The sequence below is a fragment of the Eptesicus fuscus genome, chromosome 9 (genome assembly GCF_027574615.1).
Source record: "Eptesicus fuscus isolate TK198812 chromosome 9, DD_ASM_mEF_20220401, whole genome shotgun sequence".
In the NCBI taxonomy this organism is placed as follows: domain Eukaryota; kingdom Metazoa; phylum Chordata; class Mammalia; order Chiroptera; family Vespertilionidae; genus Eptesicus; species Eptesicus fuscus.
The window spans coordinates 3,032,236-3,049,078 of NC_072481.1; the positions used below are offsets into that span (position 1 = coordinate 3,032,236).

General features: G+C 48.5%; 1 protein-coding gene across 1 annotated transcript in view; it reads left to right on the top strand.

Moving 5' to 3' along the window:
- The first annotated feature begins 265 nt into the window (after positions 1-265).
- CAMTA1 (calmodulin binding transcription activator 1) overlaps positions 266-16,843 on the top strand; it is a 665,080-nt gene continuing 648,502 nt past the window's right edge. Inside the window, exon 1 of the mRNA XM_054720834.1 lies at positions 266-394. Within this exon, the coding sequence (XP_054576809.1) occupies positions 350-394 (45 nt within the window). The 5' untranslated portion in view covers positions 266-349. The remainder of the gene's footprint in view (positions 395-16,843) is intronic.

A 16,843-nucleotide genomic window follows, 5' to 3' on the forward strand; every position in this document is an offset into this window, starting at 1 on the left:
TCCTTCGGGCTCTGGCCACTGGGAAGCTTTGTTTAGGTCCGGAAGGCGGGCTTTCCTGAGAGTGGGTGGGGAGGGGGCGTTGATTCTGAACCAATCCTTTCATTCCGTTGGGTGGTGACCAGCCAATGGGCCGGAGGGATAGGACGCTCCTCCCGGAGAGTAGTGAGACCCCTGGTGCGAGGCGATTGGTGGCGGGACTGATGAGTGGCAGCTCCCTAACCCAACAGGCGTAGTGCGTGGGCCGCGGGGCGGGGCCAGGGCGGGTGCGCGGCGGCGGCGGGGTGGCTGGGCCGGCGGCGGCGGCGGTACGAGGCGCGCGCTCGGGGTCCCGGTCGCGAGGAGGAGGAGGATGTGGCGCGCGGAGGGGAAATGGCTGCCGAAAACAAGCCGGAAGGTAAGAGCCGGAGCGTGAGGGCTGGGGGCGGCGTGGCGGGCGGCGGGACCCGGCCCCGCCGGACATCCCGGGCATCGGCGGCGCCGGGAGGGAGCGCGGGGGCGCGGCGGCGGGGACGGGCGGCGGGTGCCCCGGCCGGGGAGGGGGCGGTGGGTGGGGGGCGGAGCGCGGCTGGTCCTGAGGTGACTCGCGGGGCGGTGGAGCTCGGCACCGCACACCCCCACCCGGGGGCGGGCTGGGGCCGGAGGGGCGGGGGGCCGGCGGGCGGGGGCCGGGCCCAGCGAGGAGGAGGAGCCGGCGGAGGGAGGGCCGGCGCCTCCCCCACCCGGACCGGGCATCCCCGCCGCTCCGGGGCCCGTGGCGCGGCCCCCGCCCCTCGCCGGCCTGATGGGGGCCGCGGGGCGGAAAGTTTATCCGCCTCGGGCCCCCTCCGGCCTCGCGCCCCACTGCCCCGGGCCGGTCCCCGTCGGGGCACGGCCGGCGCTCACCCTCGCCGCCCTGGCTCTCGGGCGGCAGGGCCATGCGGACTCTGTCCAGCATCACCCTCGAGCCCTGTGGGCGCCTCCCAGAGCCGGCGGGGTCCCCGCGTTTCTCCCCACCAGGGGGACCCCGTCCTGCTGAGCGTCCCCGGGCGGGAGGGCCTGGTGTGACCCCTCCCCCTTCCTTTCCTGGGAGGGGTCCTGCGCACATCCCCGCCCCTAGCCTGGTTCCTCTCCTACTCTTGCCCTTGCACCCCTCGCAGCCAGGAGGGTGGGGTCTCCATTTCAATGGCAAGTGAGGACCTCCATACTTCCTTGCCCTTTACCTTCTGTGACCCTGGTCCATCTTTGGCAGAGGGGTCCGTCTCATCCTCATCTCCCGTGGAATCTTTTGGGGCCTCTGCACACCATCTATTGACCCTTTTGCCAGGACAAGGGGACTCGGGCTACCCATGTTCTTCTTCCCTCACCCAGCGGTTAGTGGGGGCCTGTGCAGCGCTGAAGTCATTTCTAAATGGGAAAGCAGATACTTCGTTCGGATTGTGCACACTTTCCTGGGCGAGGGTGAGCTCATTTCCTGCATACCCTCTGAGTTGTCCTCTTTTCCTTTCGGGAGAAACTGGACATGCCAGGGCTCCCTGCCCGGTTTGTCTGTCTCCCTTAACATGTTCTCTCTCCTCGGAGTTCCTTGGGGGTGAGGGTGCCCATCAGATGTAGGGCAGGGCTTCCATTGTGCCTCCTACTGGAGTAAGACGGGGCCACGATAATTACTCCGATGTTGGAGGAAAACCGGGGTGTCATTTGCTTCCAGTTCACTTCCCCCTGGGTGGGGGCAGCGTGCACCAGTTGACACAACCCCAGCAGGAAGAGAGTCTCGGGCCCCTGTTTTTGGTGTTCCAGTTACTGTCTTCCGTTCAGGAAGAACCAGACTCTGTACACCCTACATTCAAGAGTCTTTGAACCTTCCCTGGAAATAAACTTCCCATGTCTTTTTTAGGAGAACTTATATCCTCCTTATGGCTTCTGTTTCCCAGTCAGCCATATTTAGGGAGCCTGTTACCTTGACTTTTTCTAATTTTCTTAAATTGTATTCATGTTGGCTGGGTAAGAAAGCCATATGCCTTTCCACCCAGAAAAGGGAGTGTAGACACCCGTGTCGCCCACATGCCTTTCGGGAAGGGGTTGCTAGTGTGCTCCTGGTACTAGAACCTTCCTTTGGCCCTGGCGTTGTCCCTCCTGGGGTCCAAACATTTCTTTTGATCTTGTAGCTTTCAGGTGAAGGGGAAATTTGGACACGTTTTTCTGCTTCTCTCTCTGTTGGCAAAAAAAGAGATTACAATGATGCTATGCATATGTTTATGTATACATACATGTAAGATTATATTCATAGATGAAATCACACCTTTGACATGTGCAGAAATGTGCAAGGGTTATATGACCATCTACATTTTGGGTGTTTCTGGGGACTTCGATGTGTAAAAATATATATATATAGATATATAGATAGATAGATAGATATAGATATAGACATAGATATGTAGACATATAGATATATAGATATAGATATGTAATCTTCAAGCTTAGAGAATCAGAAGGCTCATTGATAAATGGCCAGTTCTTACCACTCTTTCATTTGTCATTTGTACTGAACTGAATAAGCAGAATGACATCCTGAATGCTCACATTAAGTGCAGAGGGCTTGCTGATGCTCACCCGGACTGGCATTCTGAATCCAGGAGCAGTATTCTCGGATGGGTCCTTCATAGGGTTAAAAGTTCTCATCTTCATGTCTTTCCTGCCGTGTAGGGGAAAGAGATTTTCATGTATTTGGGGCAAACGAGAGGAGTGGGTGAGAGGAAGATGTGTTTCTGTGACGGAACTGGGAGTGAAGGGCCATAAATATGTGGCTGTTTTATTTTGGCCATTTAAATAATTGAGAGAGGTTGTGTACATTAGGACGAGGTACTTTTGGGAGGGCCTGGGACACTTGGTGACAGGGCAGGAGGGATTGTTCTCCAGGCTTTCCCTGAGTGTCACAGTTTGTGTATTTGTCTGATTGCCCTTGGCTCCGGGGCAGGGGCAGGGGCAGTGATGTGAGTCTCCTCCGGTCCCCCCACTTCCTTCCCTCACCAAACTTGGAACGGTTGCTAGCTGCTGTCACTTCTTGACAGGCTGAGTTTGGAGCCTCATCCTCCCCAGCAAGCTCTGTCGGACTCGAAGCATTTGGACCTTCCAGCGCTTTTCTAGCAAGGGCACTCCACTTGGGCTACCGAGGAGGAGACAGGGCTGCCTGGTGGGGTTGGCCCTTCAGTTAATATTGAGTTATCAGCAGCCATAATACCCATCGCCTCAAAGTACTGCTGTGACCTCAATTTGGTTTTCTTTTGTCTTTTAAAAAGTTCTTATTTTTTTATCCTCTCTGTATCTATACTCAGCTTGATGGAATTGTATATTTTCAGGGTGTAGTATTTACTGACCCTTGGAACACAAGGTGACAACCTGCTGTATATGTTGGCGTTTTCCCAGTAGAGGCATCACTTCCGGTGGTGGATCCTGGCCTGCCGACTCCATACCACCGATGCCTTTGAGTTTCCCTTGCTAATCGGGTGCTCCATGCAGCGGGCAGTGGAAGGACATGGTAAAGGTCAGAAGAACACACTTGAGGTTAGTGTGTCAAGTTAGGCTCTTTCCTTTGAGTTCAGTACGGTTGTGCTTCGGGGTCACCCGTCCCCATGGAGTACTGGAGCTCAGCTTGGCTGCTCTTCCAGGGTGATGTGTTCTCTTGTAGCTAGTCAGGCAGCATGGGTTCTCCTGACCTCCATCACTGTCTCCTCCCCTACACCCTTGTGCCCCAGCTCTTTAGGCAAGGTTGGGTGGCCCCTGAAGGTCTCTTGAAGACCTGGCTTATCCTGCATCTGGGAAATGTGGGTTTCTCCATCTCACCGCTCAGTGGATTCAGAATGTTGACGTGGTCACAGCAACCTCTGCTCAAGGTCAGATTGGGTCAGATTTTCCTTTCAGAAGGGGAGGGATGCTCTTGCTTGCTCTTTGAGACATATTTATATATCCTGCTTATGTGTGTTTTTCCATTTCTTTAGTTTTTAGGCTTTCCCCCTAAAATAGCCTGTCCTTTGGGGTCAAGTGGCATTGTTTTAGTCCTCTGTGTGTCCTGGTGTGGCCCATGTGCTGGTGGGATTAGAATTCTTTCTGACTGGTTGAGAGGTAGCCATATGATGGCTTTTCCCCACTTCTTCAGTCCTTTGGGCCATTCTTTGTTTCCTGTTTCCGAAGGTTTGGAGGAAGATGTCTTTGTGTACAGTTGTACTTCTTTCTAATTTCCTTGTGGGAAAAGCAACAGAAGGCGATTCTCGTGTTCTCTTCCTTTCCCCTCATTGTGCCTATTGCCTCCTTTGGGGGGCCCTTGAATTTGTTATTTTGGAGGAAGTTGTTTTTACTCCATGTTTCCATCACTGAGCACATTCATTCCAGAGACGTGTACTGAGCTGTTGTGTGCGAGGATCCAGGGAGGGGGTGTCATCTGACTACCTGAGGCCATAGGGGTCTTGTTAGCCTTTTAATACAAACGACATTTCAGTGTATCTTGTACTTGTCTTTTTATATAATCTTGTAAGGAATTCTTTTCTGTATTTAATTATTTGGATTATCATCATACAAAAATATACTCTAATAGTGTACTATTCCATTGAGCTTTTCCAGCCCTGCAGGACTGGAGAGGGTGGAGGGGACCTCTAGAGAGACATTTGACAGTTTTCCCTTAGACTGCCTGTGTGTGTGTGTGTGTGTGTGTGTGTGTGTGTGTCTGTGTGTCTAGAAAAAAGTAAAGTCAACCTTCTTTTTAAATGTGTAGGCATAACTTTTAGGTCATTTGGACATACAGTTGGTTGGAGTGCCTGTTTAACATTTGAACAGCAGCATTCGGGGTATTGTATAGGACATGAAATCAAATGCCCCCTTTACAGAGGAAGTGATAGAAAAATGACTTTCTCTTATGATTACCTGAGATGTTTCATATTATCAGAAAGTAAGAACTACGGGAGCTGCTGTTACATTTTCACTGCCTGGAATATTGTATCCAAACTTAATGCCTGATTGTGGTGACCATTCTTAGGCTGGGTTTCTGGTATAATCATCACTGCTTTTGTTTATTATGTGACTTTTAATACTTTACACTTTTAAATGGCGCTGTTATTGGTATCTCCTCCTCCTCTTTCGGTAAATAGCCTCAGATTATTTTTGGATGCAGGTATGGTATACATAATGATGACAATAATGGTAAAGAATTGACCTGAAATGCGCTTTTTCTTTTCCTTCTATGTTAAATCAGATTTAACTTCCACTACGTCTGCAGAAACCAGTCCTGCTAGTATTTCACTCTTAAGAAGAACTCTTGTTGAGGATCGTTGTGTCTGTGGTTTGGCAGTCCTTTATTCATGTGAACATGTGGCTGAATATTTTTTGTGGTGACATGCAATATGTGTTTCTTTTGTATTTCCATTAAAACAGATAATTTCTTAAAATGTTCGGTATCTTCTAGAATCACTTACCATGCTCATTTTTTTTTCTAGATGATTTCAATCCTATTTCCCTTTATTGCCCTTGCCATCATCATTATTATAAGAGGGTATTTGTAGCTCTACTGTATTCATAGCCTATCACTCAGTAAAGAGGGGTGCCCATTCCTTTGTCCTGTAGTAAGAGGCAGTGTTACTTCCTGTTTCCCTGAGTTTAGGGTGATGGGGTGGGGTTTAAGCCACCAGGTGGAGGGGTGATAGTTACATCTGCAACTGGATAGCCTCCCTGGGTGGAACACTGTGTCCTTCAGGCATCTCTCTGGGCCCCGTGTAGGGTTCTGGAAATTGGTTTTTGCTGCATTTAGCCATCCTTCTGTCTCTTTGGCTTGACAATGGTAAATTTCTTTGGGCACAGCCAACAAGTGTACTGCCCATTTGGGGCCTTCATTCCCAAGGACGTGTGGGTCTTCTGATGCTGCTCTGCCTGTTAAGGTGCTATGTGTCGTCCTTGTGTGCTTGAGTAGGACGTGTTCTCACCCTCCTTCTTTGTCCAGGTAGCATGAATAAGAGCGCACGGTCATTCCCTCTATTTCCGGGTTGTAGTGTGTGATGTAGTGTTTTTTTTTGAAAACCTAATCAGGTTTGGAAATAGGCTGATCCTTGTATTGTGTGCCATCAGTGGTTGTGGATCCATCAGTCCTGTGTGAAGATGTGTGACTTATCTGTCGTAGAAAGCGGGGCTGGTAAACATGTGGATGGTCTCCCATCCCATGGTACTCGTCATGTATTTGTAAGCAGAATGTTCTGTATATATTGACAGTGGACAGCAGTCCCCGATTTTTTACGTGGTGAGACAAAGCAAGGTTTTCTTTCCTTTTTTCCTTCCTTCCCATCAGTATGCTGGCTGTGTGCTTCTCAGGTTGTATTGCATCTCTCTGCTTTGAACGCCATTGCTTGTAGAAGGTCATGGGCCTCCGTGTGTAAAGGTTGGTAATGCTTCCTGAGCATTTTTAGCTCATTACCCTGGACTAAAAGAGAAATATTATGTACCCCACTGCAAGCAGAGGCCAAGTGTCAGCCACGTTCCTGCCCTTCTCACTTTTTCAGGGGGCTGTTCATTTACCTTCACTGATGGACATCAGAGGTGGGACGACCAGAGATGTTTTTTACACGGTGCTTCTGGGTTCCCCCTGCGTTTGGTTTCTTCCTGGTAGGGTTGCATGTCCTCTTATGGAGTCCTTTGCTCATTTGCAGAAGTGCAGTCACTTTTTATTTTATTTTTTCAGACTTAGCCAGGCCTTTCGAGTCATGTACTGTACTCTGTTCCTTCCGGAGAGTGTTAGGGAGGGTGACTGCGGGGCGATGGCGGGTTCGGGGCTGTGCTCCTCTGCTCTGCCGTGGGGTTTGTAGTTACAGGTGCGCAAAGTGACGCGCCTGGAAGGAAACGTTTGGGACTGAGTTCTTACCGTTTCAAACACGTCACCCCCTGGAGACCATTCCTCACCACTGATCTCACTTCCTGATGTCATCTCAAATCTCTCCCTGCCTTCTCACAAAAAGAAAACCCAGAAACAACAATCCTAACAAAACCCCCCAAGGCAAGCCGGGCAGGCCCGCCCTGACTGCTCTGCTCCCCGCACCGCACCGCACCGCACCGCCCCGCCCCGCCCCGCCCGCTTTGGACACGCCGCTGAATTGATACTTTGTACCTGCGGCCTTCCCTGGTTGACATGTGAAAAGCCTGTTGGAACAGCGGTCAGGCATTGAATAGACGAGGCATTGTCTCCATTTTTCCTTATCAGTCACCACAGGTAAGATGATATAGTTAGTCACTTAAACACTGGCAGGTGAATCCTTTTCCTCCTTGTTCCCACCTCACCGTCGGACACAATACTGGGATGTGGCTTCTCATATTAATAGTAAATGACCGTGTCCCTGCCTTTGTGTCCAGCACCTGTGAGGAAATGGGGAGCTCACTCCCAACAACGCAGCCTGACAGGTCCGCTCGGACGTCTGTCTGGCCTGTGTGTGATGGGGGAGGTGATTTATTCTTTCCGCTGAACCTAGTGTCGGGAACTTGTCATAAGAAACACAGATGTTTAAGTTTATTTCATCTTTTTTACACTGTTTAGCAAGATGTATCTCTGTGTTGTATTAGAATGGTATTCTTGCAACTAAAATTAAAGAAAAGAAAGAAAGAAAAACAAAGGCTTTTTTTCCAGTTTTGAAAAAGGTTTTATCTTTTTTTCTTCTTCAGCAGGGTTGATTTAGAGTGCCAGGAAGCGTTTCTGAAGGCACAGCAATACAATCAAGAATTAATCTTTTAAAACTTAGATTTGGTTCTCAGTCCTTGTCTGAAAAGTTATTTCTGAGGATGTATGTGCCCCATTGGCTTTCTGGGGCACTTGGATATGAAACCATTTGGAAGCGATAAAAAGAAATTGTTACAGAGTGTGAAATTATCAAATAGAAAGAAAAAAGATGCAGTAGTGAAGAAATTACCCATTTATCGTTAAAAATAATCTCCAAGTGCTGATCGGGAGTGTCACTTCAGGTGTTCTCGGGAAAATGGGACGTCGACGTGCTCACCCTGTTGAAATCGGCAACCATCCCTGTTACACGGAGAACTCTCCAAAATGGGGCTGCTCAGAAGATAAAGAAGCTGATGGGATTGCTTATTTTAAAATGTTAAGTGTTTTTTCTCTTTTTAAAAAGTAATTGATCCGGATCCAGGGACGCATGGTCTCACCCGGACCCAGGGACGCTTGGCCTCACCCAGACCCAGGGGCACGTGGCCTCACCCGGGCCTAGGTGCACGAGGCCTCACCCGGATCCAGGGACACATGGTCTCACCCAGACCCAGGAACGTTTGGCCACTCCCAGACCCAGGGCCACTTGGGCTCACCCGGGCCTAGGTGCACGAGGCCTCATCCGGATCCAGGGACACATGGTCTCACCCGGACCCAGGGACGCTTGGCCTCTCCCAGACCCAGGGCCACTTGGGCTCACCCGGGCCTAGGTGCACGAGGCCTCACCCGGATCCAGGGACGCATGGTCTCACCCGGACCCAGGGACGCTTGGCCTCTCCCAGACCCAGGGCCACTTGGGCTCACCCGGGCCTAGGTGCACGAGGCCTCACCCAGATCCTGGGACACATGGTCTCACCCGGACCCAGGGACGCTTGGCCTCTCCCAGACCCAGGGCCACTTGGGCTCACCCGGGCCTAGGTGCACGAGGCCTCACCCGGATCCAGGGACACATGGTCTCACCCGGACCCAGGGACGCTTGGCCTCTCCCAGACCCAGGGCCACTTGGGCTCACCCGGGCCTAGGTGCACGAGGCCTCACCCGGATCCACACATGGTCTCACCCGGACCCAGGGACGCTTGGCCTCTCCCAGACCCAGGGCCACTTGGGCTCACCCGGGCCTAGGTGCACGAGGCCTCACCCGGATCCAGGGACACATGGTCTCACCCGGACCCAGGGACACTTGGCCTCTCCCCGACCCAGGGCCACTTGGGCTCACCCGGGCCTAGGTGCACGAGGCCTCATCCGGATCCAGGGACGCATGGTCTCACCCGGACCCAGGGACGCTTGGCCTCTCCCAGACCCAGGGGCACGTGGCCTCACCCGGGCCTAGGTTCACGAGGCCTCACCCGGATCCAGGGACACATGGTCTCACCCAGACCCAGGAACGTTTGGCCACTCCCAGACCGTCCCTGGATCCGGATGAGGCCTCGTGCACCTAGGCCCGGGTGAGCCCAAGTGGCCCTGGGTCTGGGAGAGGCCAAGCGTCCCTGGGTCCGGGAGAGACCATGTGTCCCTGGATCCAGGTGAGGCCTTGTGCAACTAAGCCCGGGTGAGGCCACATGCCCCTGGGTCTGGGAGAGGCCAAGCGTCCCTGGGTACGGGTGAAGCCAGATCCTGGGTCCGGGTGAGGCCGTGCGCCCCTGGATCCATCCGGGTGAGGCTGGGTCCCAGGCCCGGGTGAGACCACGCGCCCCTTGGTTATGGGGGAGGCCACGTGCCCCTTAGTCCAGGTGATGCCGTGCCCCTGGGTTCGGCCGAGACCAAACCAGAGGGAGTCGGACCTCCATTACCACCATTTGTCCACCATCCAGAGCTGAGGGGTCAGTGCTGACATGTACACATCAGGAACTACTGGACATCGAAATTGGGTCTCAAAAGAACTGTTGGTCCAGGGGGAAGCTCGCTACAGATTGATTCATTTGCCTGTCAGCATAATTATTATTGCTCGTCTCACATTCAGTTCTTATTAGTATATATCTAGTGACATTTGATCTCGTTCATCTAGAGGAAATGATGAACAACATAGACTGAGGAACAAGAACAGAACCAGAAGCAAGGAGGCATCGATCGGACTATCGCGCCTCAGAGGGAGGATAGGGGAGGGTAGGGGGAGGGTGGGGGGAGGGGGAGAGTTCAACCAAAGGACTTGTATGCATGCATATAAGCCTATCCAACGGTTAAGTTCAACAGGGGATTGGGGCATGCGTGGGGAGAGGGGTGGGATGGGAATGGGGGGATGAGGACAAATATGTGACACCTTAATCAATAAAGAAATTAAAAAAAAAAAAAAAAAAAAAAAAAAAAAGTAATTGAAATAAAATAACCCTTCTTAGTGAAGAAAATGTAAACTCTTAATGGAAGTTGAGCAGAATGAAACATTTGAAAAGTGAAGATTGAAGATAAGGGTTTTTTATTGCTAATCCACAAGGGGGTAGCGATGCTCTATCGGAGACTTGTGGTGGGAATGGGAGGCGATCTCTTAACATTTTAGATTTGCAGATAAAACCGGTCTGTTTGCATTTTCACTTAATAAGATTTCCTTTTTAAAATCTTCCTTGGCAAAATTATTTATTGCTTAAATTTTTATAAAATTCATTTTGGGGGAATGGTTACGTTAAGCCATCTGCATGGTAAAGGAGGGAGAATGTCCTTGTAGTGTTGTGCTTTGGAGATGTTACCAAGGATCTGAGGTCACTTATAATCTTCAATTTCCTGGGAAACATTAGGAATCTAGGAATCAGTTATTTAAGTGTCCCGAATAAAAGGATTTTAGTGTCTAAACTTTACAGAAGTTTTTATTACTGGTTGTATTTTCAGTTCTGCTGAGAGATGAAAAATGTGAATAACCTATACCACTAGCTGTTTTTAATAGTTCTAAGTAAATCAGATTTTTATAATCTTTTTTATTAGTTTATACTACATCATTAGATGAAAGCATTTTCCCCTCTCACATAAAGATTCCAGTAGCTTGCCTGAAGTCATGAGCTTCATCCCATTTTATTCAGAATTCCTTAAAATTAGGGGTGGCTTGGCAATGCCAGGTAGTTTTCAAAGAAGAAATCAAACTGGGTATATTTTGTGCTCTTTTCTGAATGAGAGAGCACATGGTGGGCTAAGGATTTAAGGTGAGGATGGGACTACATTCTGCTGATTTAGCAGCAACTAAAATCTTTAAAAAAGTATTTTTAACAAACATATGAAATAGTTCCATGGTTTAGAAGTTATAAGCTTGTTTGTAGCATATTCTAGTATATTTTTCATTTTTGGTTTAGGGAAAAGGTTGTTAGTACAGCTTTTCTCTCTCTCTTTTTTCCCCTCCACCTTCCTTTGGTCTGAGCAAGGGCTTTTTTCTGTTTTATCTCCTTTATTAAATGACTGGTAATTTCACATCCCCAACGATACCGTTTCTTCATGGACTATCCTAAGCTCTGCTGGGAGCTGGACTATGACGTCAGCATTTCCATTCATGAATTTGATTTTTCTAAACCTCTTTTCTTCTTTTGTATTCCTGAGCTGCCTTCTGGCACACGCACAAATCAGTTTACCACCAGTCAGCCCATAAATCAGCGATAAAAGGTAAAACAAAAGATAAGATGCTGGGGCTGTTTCGATAGAACTCTAGTTGCTCATGCTGATTCGAATCAGTGTAGTTTGGACAAGGTTTCTGGCGAAACAGATTGAAACCTAAAACAGTCAGCTTAATTATCCCATGATTTGGTGGGTTGAGCTGTATTGTGGCCATACTGACACTACGTTTTTGTACTTCCATGAAGTTCAGAGAGCTGGGCTGTCACTCCTTTGTTATAAAGGAATGTTTCTGTTGTAATTTGACTAAATCAGAGCATTCTCCTTTATTTCGGAGAGCTGGGGCCTGGAGATTAAATTAGGTTCTACTCAAAATACTTTTGGGATGCATTTGGATTTTTTGGGGGATATTTTGTCTCTCTTGGAATATTTATTTCATTTCAATTTTTGTTGTTAATTTTCACCTGAGGACATTTTTCCCATTGATTTTTAGAGAGTGTAAAATGTAGGAAGGGTTGGGGGAGGGGAGAGAGAGAAAGAAAGAGAGAAGAGAAAAGGAGAGGAGAGGAGAGACACATCAGTTTGTTGTTCCACCTATTTATGCATTCTTGAGTTGATTCTTGTGTGTGCCCTGACCAGCCATTGAACCCGCAGTCTTGGTGCATCAGGATGCTGTGACCAGCTGAGCTACCTGGCCAGGCTCTGGAGATATTTTAGATGACTCTGTCTGGTACATCCATTTTGCATGGGCTGCAGTTGTGACTGTAAGCAGCAGAGTAGCCCTAGCGTTGGAGTTAGGTTTCAGCTCCCCGAGGTTGTGCATTCGCGGAGCTGTTGACTCCAGTTTCTCCTCCAGGGAGGTCACTGCTTGTAATTGAGTGCTGCGTGCCAGCAGTTCTGGAAGCAATCTGATGTGGAGTTTTCCTCTGCAGGCCCAGTGCGTTTGAGGCTGAGCCTCTGGCGTGTGCATCTTGCGAGCCTCCTGTAGTTGATGAATGGTGAGCTTCACAAAAGTTCATTTTCTCCGCTTTCTTGGGGGTTTGTTGACTTTCTAGACATTAATTGCCAAGAAACATTTAGATGTTTCCATTTAGAATGTGTTCTATTTAGAAATCACTGTAGCTCAGTTACAGTTTCTGGTGAGAGTAGGTGATTCAAACTGCAACCATTTTGATTGATTCCCAGTGTTACTCCTGAGATGACTTTAAGGCTCCTGACAACAGCAGCGATGCCGGCTGCTCCCACCCTTAAATGAATGCAGGGCTTTGTGCTCCTTCAGGTTGAACCGAGTTGCCGGATGGGGGACAGGCATGTGTGGTCTGCTCTTTAGCATTCTCCTTGAAGTAGGTGCTCTGAGAACAATCAGAGCAAGGGGACAGGAATAAGCATTTGAAGATGATGTAAATGATACTCATTTTCTCTAAGAACTGAATTGTTTTAAAATTATTTAAATACAATTTTTAGGAAAGATTCTAATCGTAAATATTATTTATTATGATTTTTAATCCTCACTGAGGCTATTTTTTCCATGATTGTTAGAGACAGTGGAAGGGGCGGGGATTAGGTTGGCTGCAGCTGTGTAGGAGGGACGTGAACCACCGTCACGGAAGTGCCTCCTTCCTGGTTACACTAGTAGAGGGCCTGACTTTTTAGGTCTGTCTAACACTTTGCGAGTATTTACTTTCAAAGTGTGAAAAATTGTTAAAGTTGTTGAAAAGATGTACAGCAGAAAAATGTTCATTCTGCTGTTATTCCCTATGACACATTTACGCTCTTTATTCTGATAGGAGGAGTGTTCATAGTTTTGGGAAAACAGACTTAAATAACATGCTTTCAGATGGAAAAGTGTCTGTTAACCCCAGACTTTTTATGTTTAAGGTTGGATTATTTATATTTGTTTAGTTGGTTTTTTTCTGGAGTTGATTAATACAACTGTTATTAAAATGTATTGATTGCCAGTAATTCAGTAAGTAGCTTCCTATTGGGAAATGCGTGGGGGTGGGGGCGTTTCGGTGGACCCACAGTCATCGATCACATAGCGTCTTCACTTGGGCGTGCTTCCTGGGCTGCTACAGGCCTGGCATTTGGAGATGGCTTGAATATAATTTATTTTTTGAAAGTTTTGTTCATATTTAAAGCTACTGAGGGGCAAGTTAATGTTTCTTGTGTTCTTGCCAAGATTCTCTGCTTGATGCTTTCCGTCTCTGCCATTATGAAAGGTGCTGGCGGAATTATTTGCTTTGACAAAGCCTCTGGTGGAGGTCTCTTCCTCGTTTAGTTTTATTGATAGAGGCTGTTGTGCTTAAAGGAAAGGATGACAAGCAGAAGGCGGTGAGTGGGTACTCAGTATTTTGAAGTACTTGTCTTTCTTCTGAGGGGTCCTCCAGAAATTGATCCCAGGTTACTTGACCAAATTCAAGGCGCAGAGATTTATTCCTGACGTCCTGGGCGGCGAGGAGCATCAGTCTTTCTCCCCTGAATCTGATTATTCTGCATCTGACCCAGGCTGCCTGGATGGGTGTCTTCTGATGCAAATCTGGTGATAGTGGCAACCTTTCTAACAGGGCCGAGTATCCTTGACAGCTGTTATCTGTCCTCTCCAGGTATTTTTAGTCTCCAGCCTCTGTGGCCACGTCTGGAGGAAGGGAGGATGGATTTAGCTGCTCTGGTGCCACTCCAAGTTGCTGCGGGTGCTGTCCGCTGCCTTCAGCAGCCTGCCTTCGTCTCGGCCCGGCTCTGATGAGGCTCTTTGCCCTTGTCATCGGGTGAAAAAGCAAACACAGAAGTCATTTGTTTAATAAGAACGAAAGCCATGAGTTTCAGAATGCTTTTAAAAATAAACAGTGGTTAGTGGTGATGGCGCACAACAAGGTGAATGTACTTAAGGCCACTAAATTGTATACTACGAAAGGGTGAAAATGGTAAATTTTACATTATGGCTATTTTACCACAATTAAAAAAAAGACTCCAGGTGGATTCAAAATCTAAGGAGCAAAGTAGCAATGAGGTCCTAACAGTAAATATATGGCAATATTTTCATTACCCCATTGGGGGCTTGTGCCTTAAATAGGGTCAAAATCTCCCTCCCCCCACTGCCCATCTCTTCTTCTCTTCCCCTTCCCCCTCTGCCTCTCTGTCTCTGTCTCTCACACGCACACGCATACACAGTGGTAAGCAGGCTCTGAGGTTCATTTATACAGTCAGCTCTAAGGAGGAGTGGTGAGGATCCATTGGACTGCTGATCATTTCGAGGGGGTAGGGTGAAAGGAGATTGTGAGAGAAAGGGACTGCAGCAAGGGGTCCTGGCACCTCAACCTGTTTCCATCAAATAGCACAGAAGAAAGAATATTAACTCCCAAGTGGATTTGTGTTCAGTTGTTGTAGTGGGTAAACTTTCTGCAGATAATATGTCCGCTGTAGCTACACACACGAGGCCAGGCACTGTCAGCCAGAGGCCTGGGTGTGGAGTGAATCGGCAGTGGCATGTGCTGAGTGGTGGCGAAGCAGGCGGGCACACTGGCTGGAGGTGGTCTTTGCAGGCTTTGCCCTGTGTGGATTCTCAGGTTGAAGCAGTCCAGTCTCATTTGGGGGATGTCAGTCCAGTTTGGATACTTGGGGGCGGGGTCCTTGCTTTTCCCTTGTTGTGGACCACTAAACCTGAAAGGTTGGGGGCAGCCGTCCAAAGAAAGGGAGACGTTGCCTTGGAAGAGGGACTATGGGGCTGAAAGCAGCAGACTGCCTCTGTATGAGCGTAGGTGGCCACCTGTATGCACATTTGTTTGGCTTTTCCCTGGCATATCCTTCCTGCCTCTATTCTGGTTTTTCTTGATTTCTCATGGTAGAGGAAGGCATCGGATTGTAGTAGACAGGTGGGAGACTGTGAAGGAACAGTAGTTTGGAGGTTCTTTGAAAGGGCTAATAGCCCGTATGCCGTGAATCTTCTGAATACTACACAGCTGTTTAGTAATTAGTGTCTCCTAGTGATGACCTTGAGTATATTCAGAAAAGCAACACTTAGTATGTTCTACTTACCGAAAGAGGAAAGTATGTAATGTTTTTAAAAAAACACAGCCATCAGAGTAGCTTTTAGTACTTAAAGGGATTTGATTGCTTTTTTAATAACTTTATTAAGATATAATTCATATACCATAAAATTCATTTTCTTAAAATATATAATTCAGTGGTAATTAATATGCTTATACAGTTGTACAGCTATCCGCACTCTCTCTTTCCAGAGCATCTTCACTCCAAAAAGAAACCTGTATCTATTAGTAGGCACTCCCCCTCTTCCCCTCCCCCATCTCTAGGCAATCAATAATCTCCTCTTCTTCATACATTTGCCTGTTCTGGACATCCTATCTAATAAAAGACTAATATGCAGATTGACCACCACTCCAACACACAAGATGGCTGCCCCCATGTGGTCAAAGATCCTGCCCCCATGTGGACACAAGATGGCTACCACAGGATGGCCAGCAGGGGAGGGCAGTTGGGAGGGACCAGGCCTGCAAGGGAGGGCAGTTGTGGGCGATCCGGCCAGCAGGGGAGGGCAGTTGGGAGGGACCAGGCCTGCAAGGGAGGGCAGTTGGGGGCGATCAAACCTGAAGCGGGGAGGGCAGTTAGGGGTGACCAGGCCGGCAGAGGAGGGAAGTTGGGGACAAACAGGCTGGCAGGGGAGTGGTTAGGGGGTGATCAGGCTGGCAGGTAGAAGCAGTTAGGGGCAATCAGGAAGGCAGGCAGGCGAGCATTGGGAGCCAGCAGTCGGACATCCCTCAAGGGGTCCCAGATTGGAGCGGGTGCAGACTGGGCTGAGGGACACCCCCCCCCCCATGCATGAATTTTGTGCACCGGGCCTCTAGTTTTATATAAGTGATATCTTACAATATGTGGTCTTTTGTGACTGGCTTCTTTTGGCATAATGTTTTCAATGTTCATCCATGTTGTAGCATATATCAGAACTTGGTTCCTTTTATAGTGGAACAATCTATATCATAAAAGGCCTGTCACGGCATCACGACCAACTACTGGACTCACCAGGAGGTGCATTGATGGGTCCCGCGGCAGCCGCGACTTCTGGAGTGTCTCGGGCTGCCGGCAGCGTCTGCGGAGCGTGCGAGGCTTTGCGGGGCAGCGGACATGGCCCTAATGGCAGGTTAGGCCTAGGGGACCCTACACTTGCACGATTTAATCATGCGCTGGGCCCCTAGTACTCGATAAATATGCCACATTTTACTTCTCTGTTCTTCAGTTGATGAACATTTGAGTTATTTTCACTTTCTGGCTATTATGAATAATGCTGCTATGAACATTGTGTACATGTTTTTGTGTTGTGTACATATGTTTTCAGTTTTCTTGGGTGTATAGCTAGCATGGGAATTGTTGGGTCATGTGGTAACTCTCTTTCGTTGAGGAACTGCCAAACTGTTTTGCAAAGTGGCTGCATCATATTACATTCCTGCCAGCAATGTCTGAAGATTCTGATTTCTTCACATCCTTGCTAACACTTGTTATTATCTGTCTTTTTGATTAAAGCTATTCTTGTGGATGTGAAGTGCTATGTTATGTGGTTTTGATTTGCATTTCCCTAATGTCTAATGTTGAATG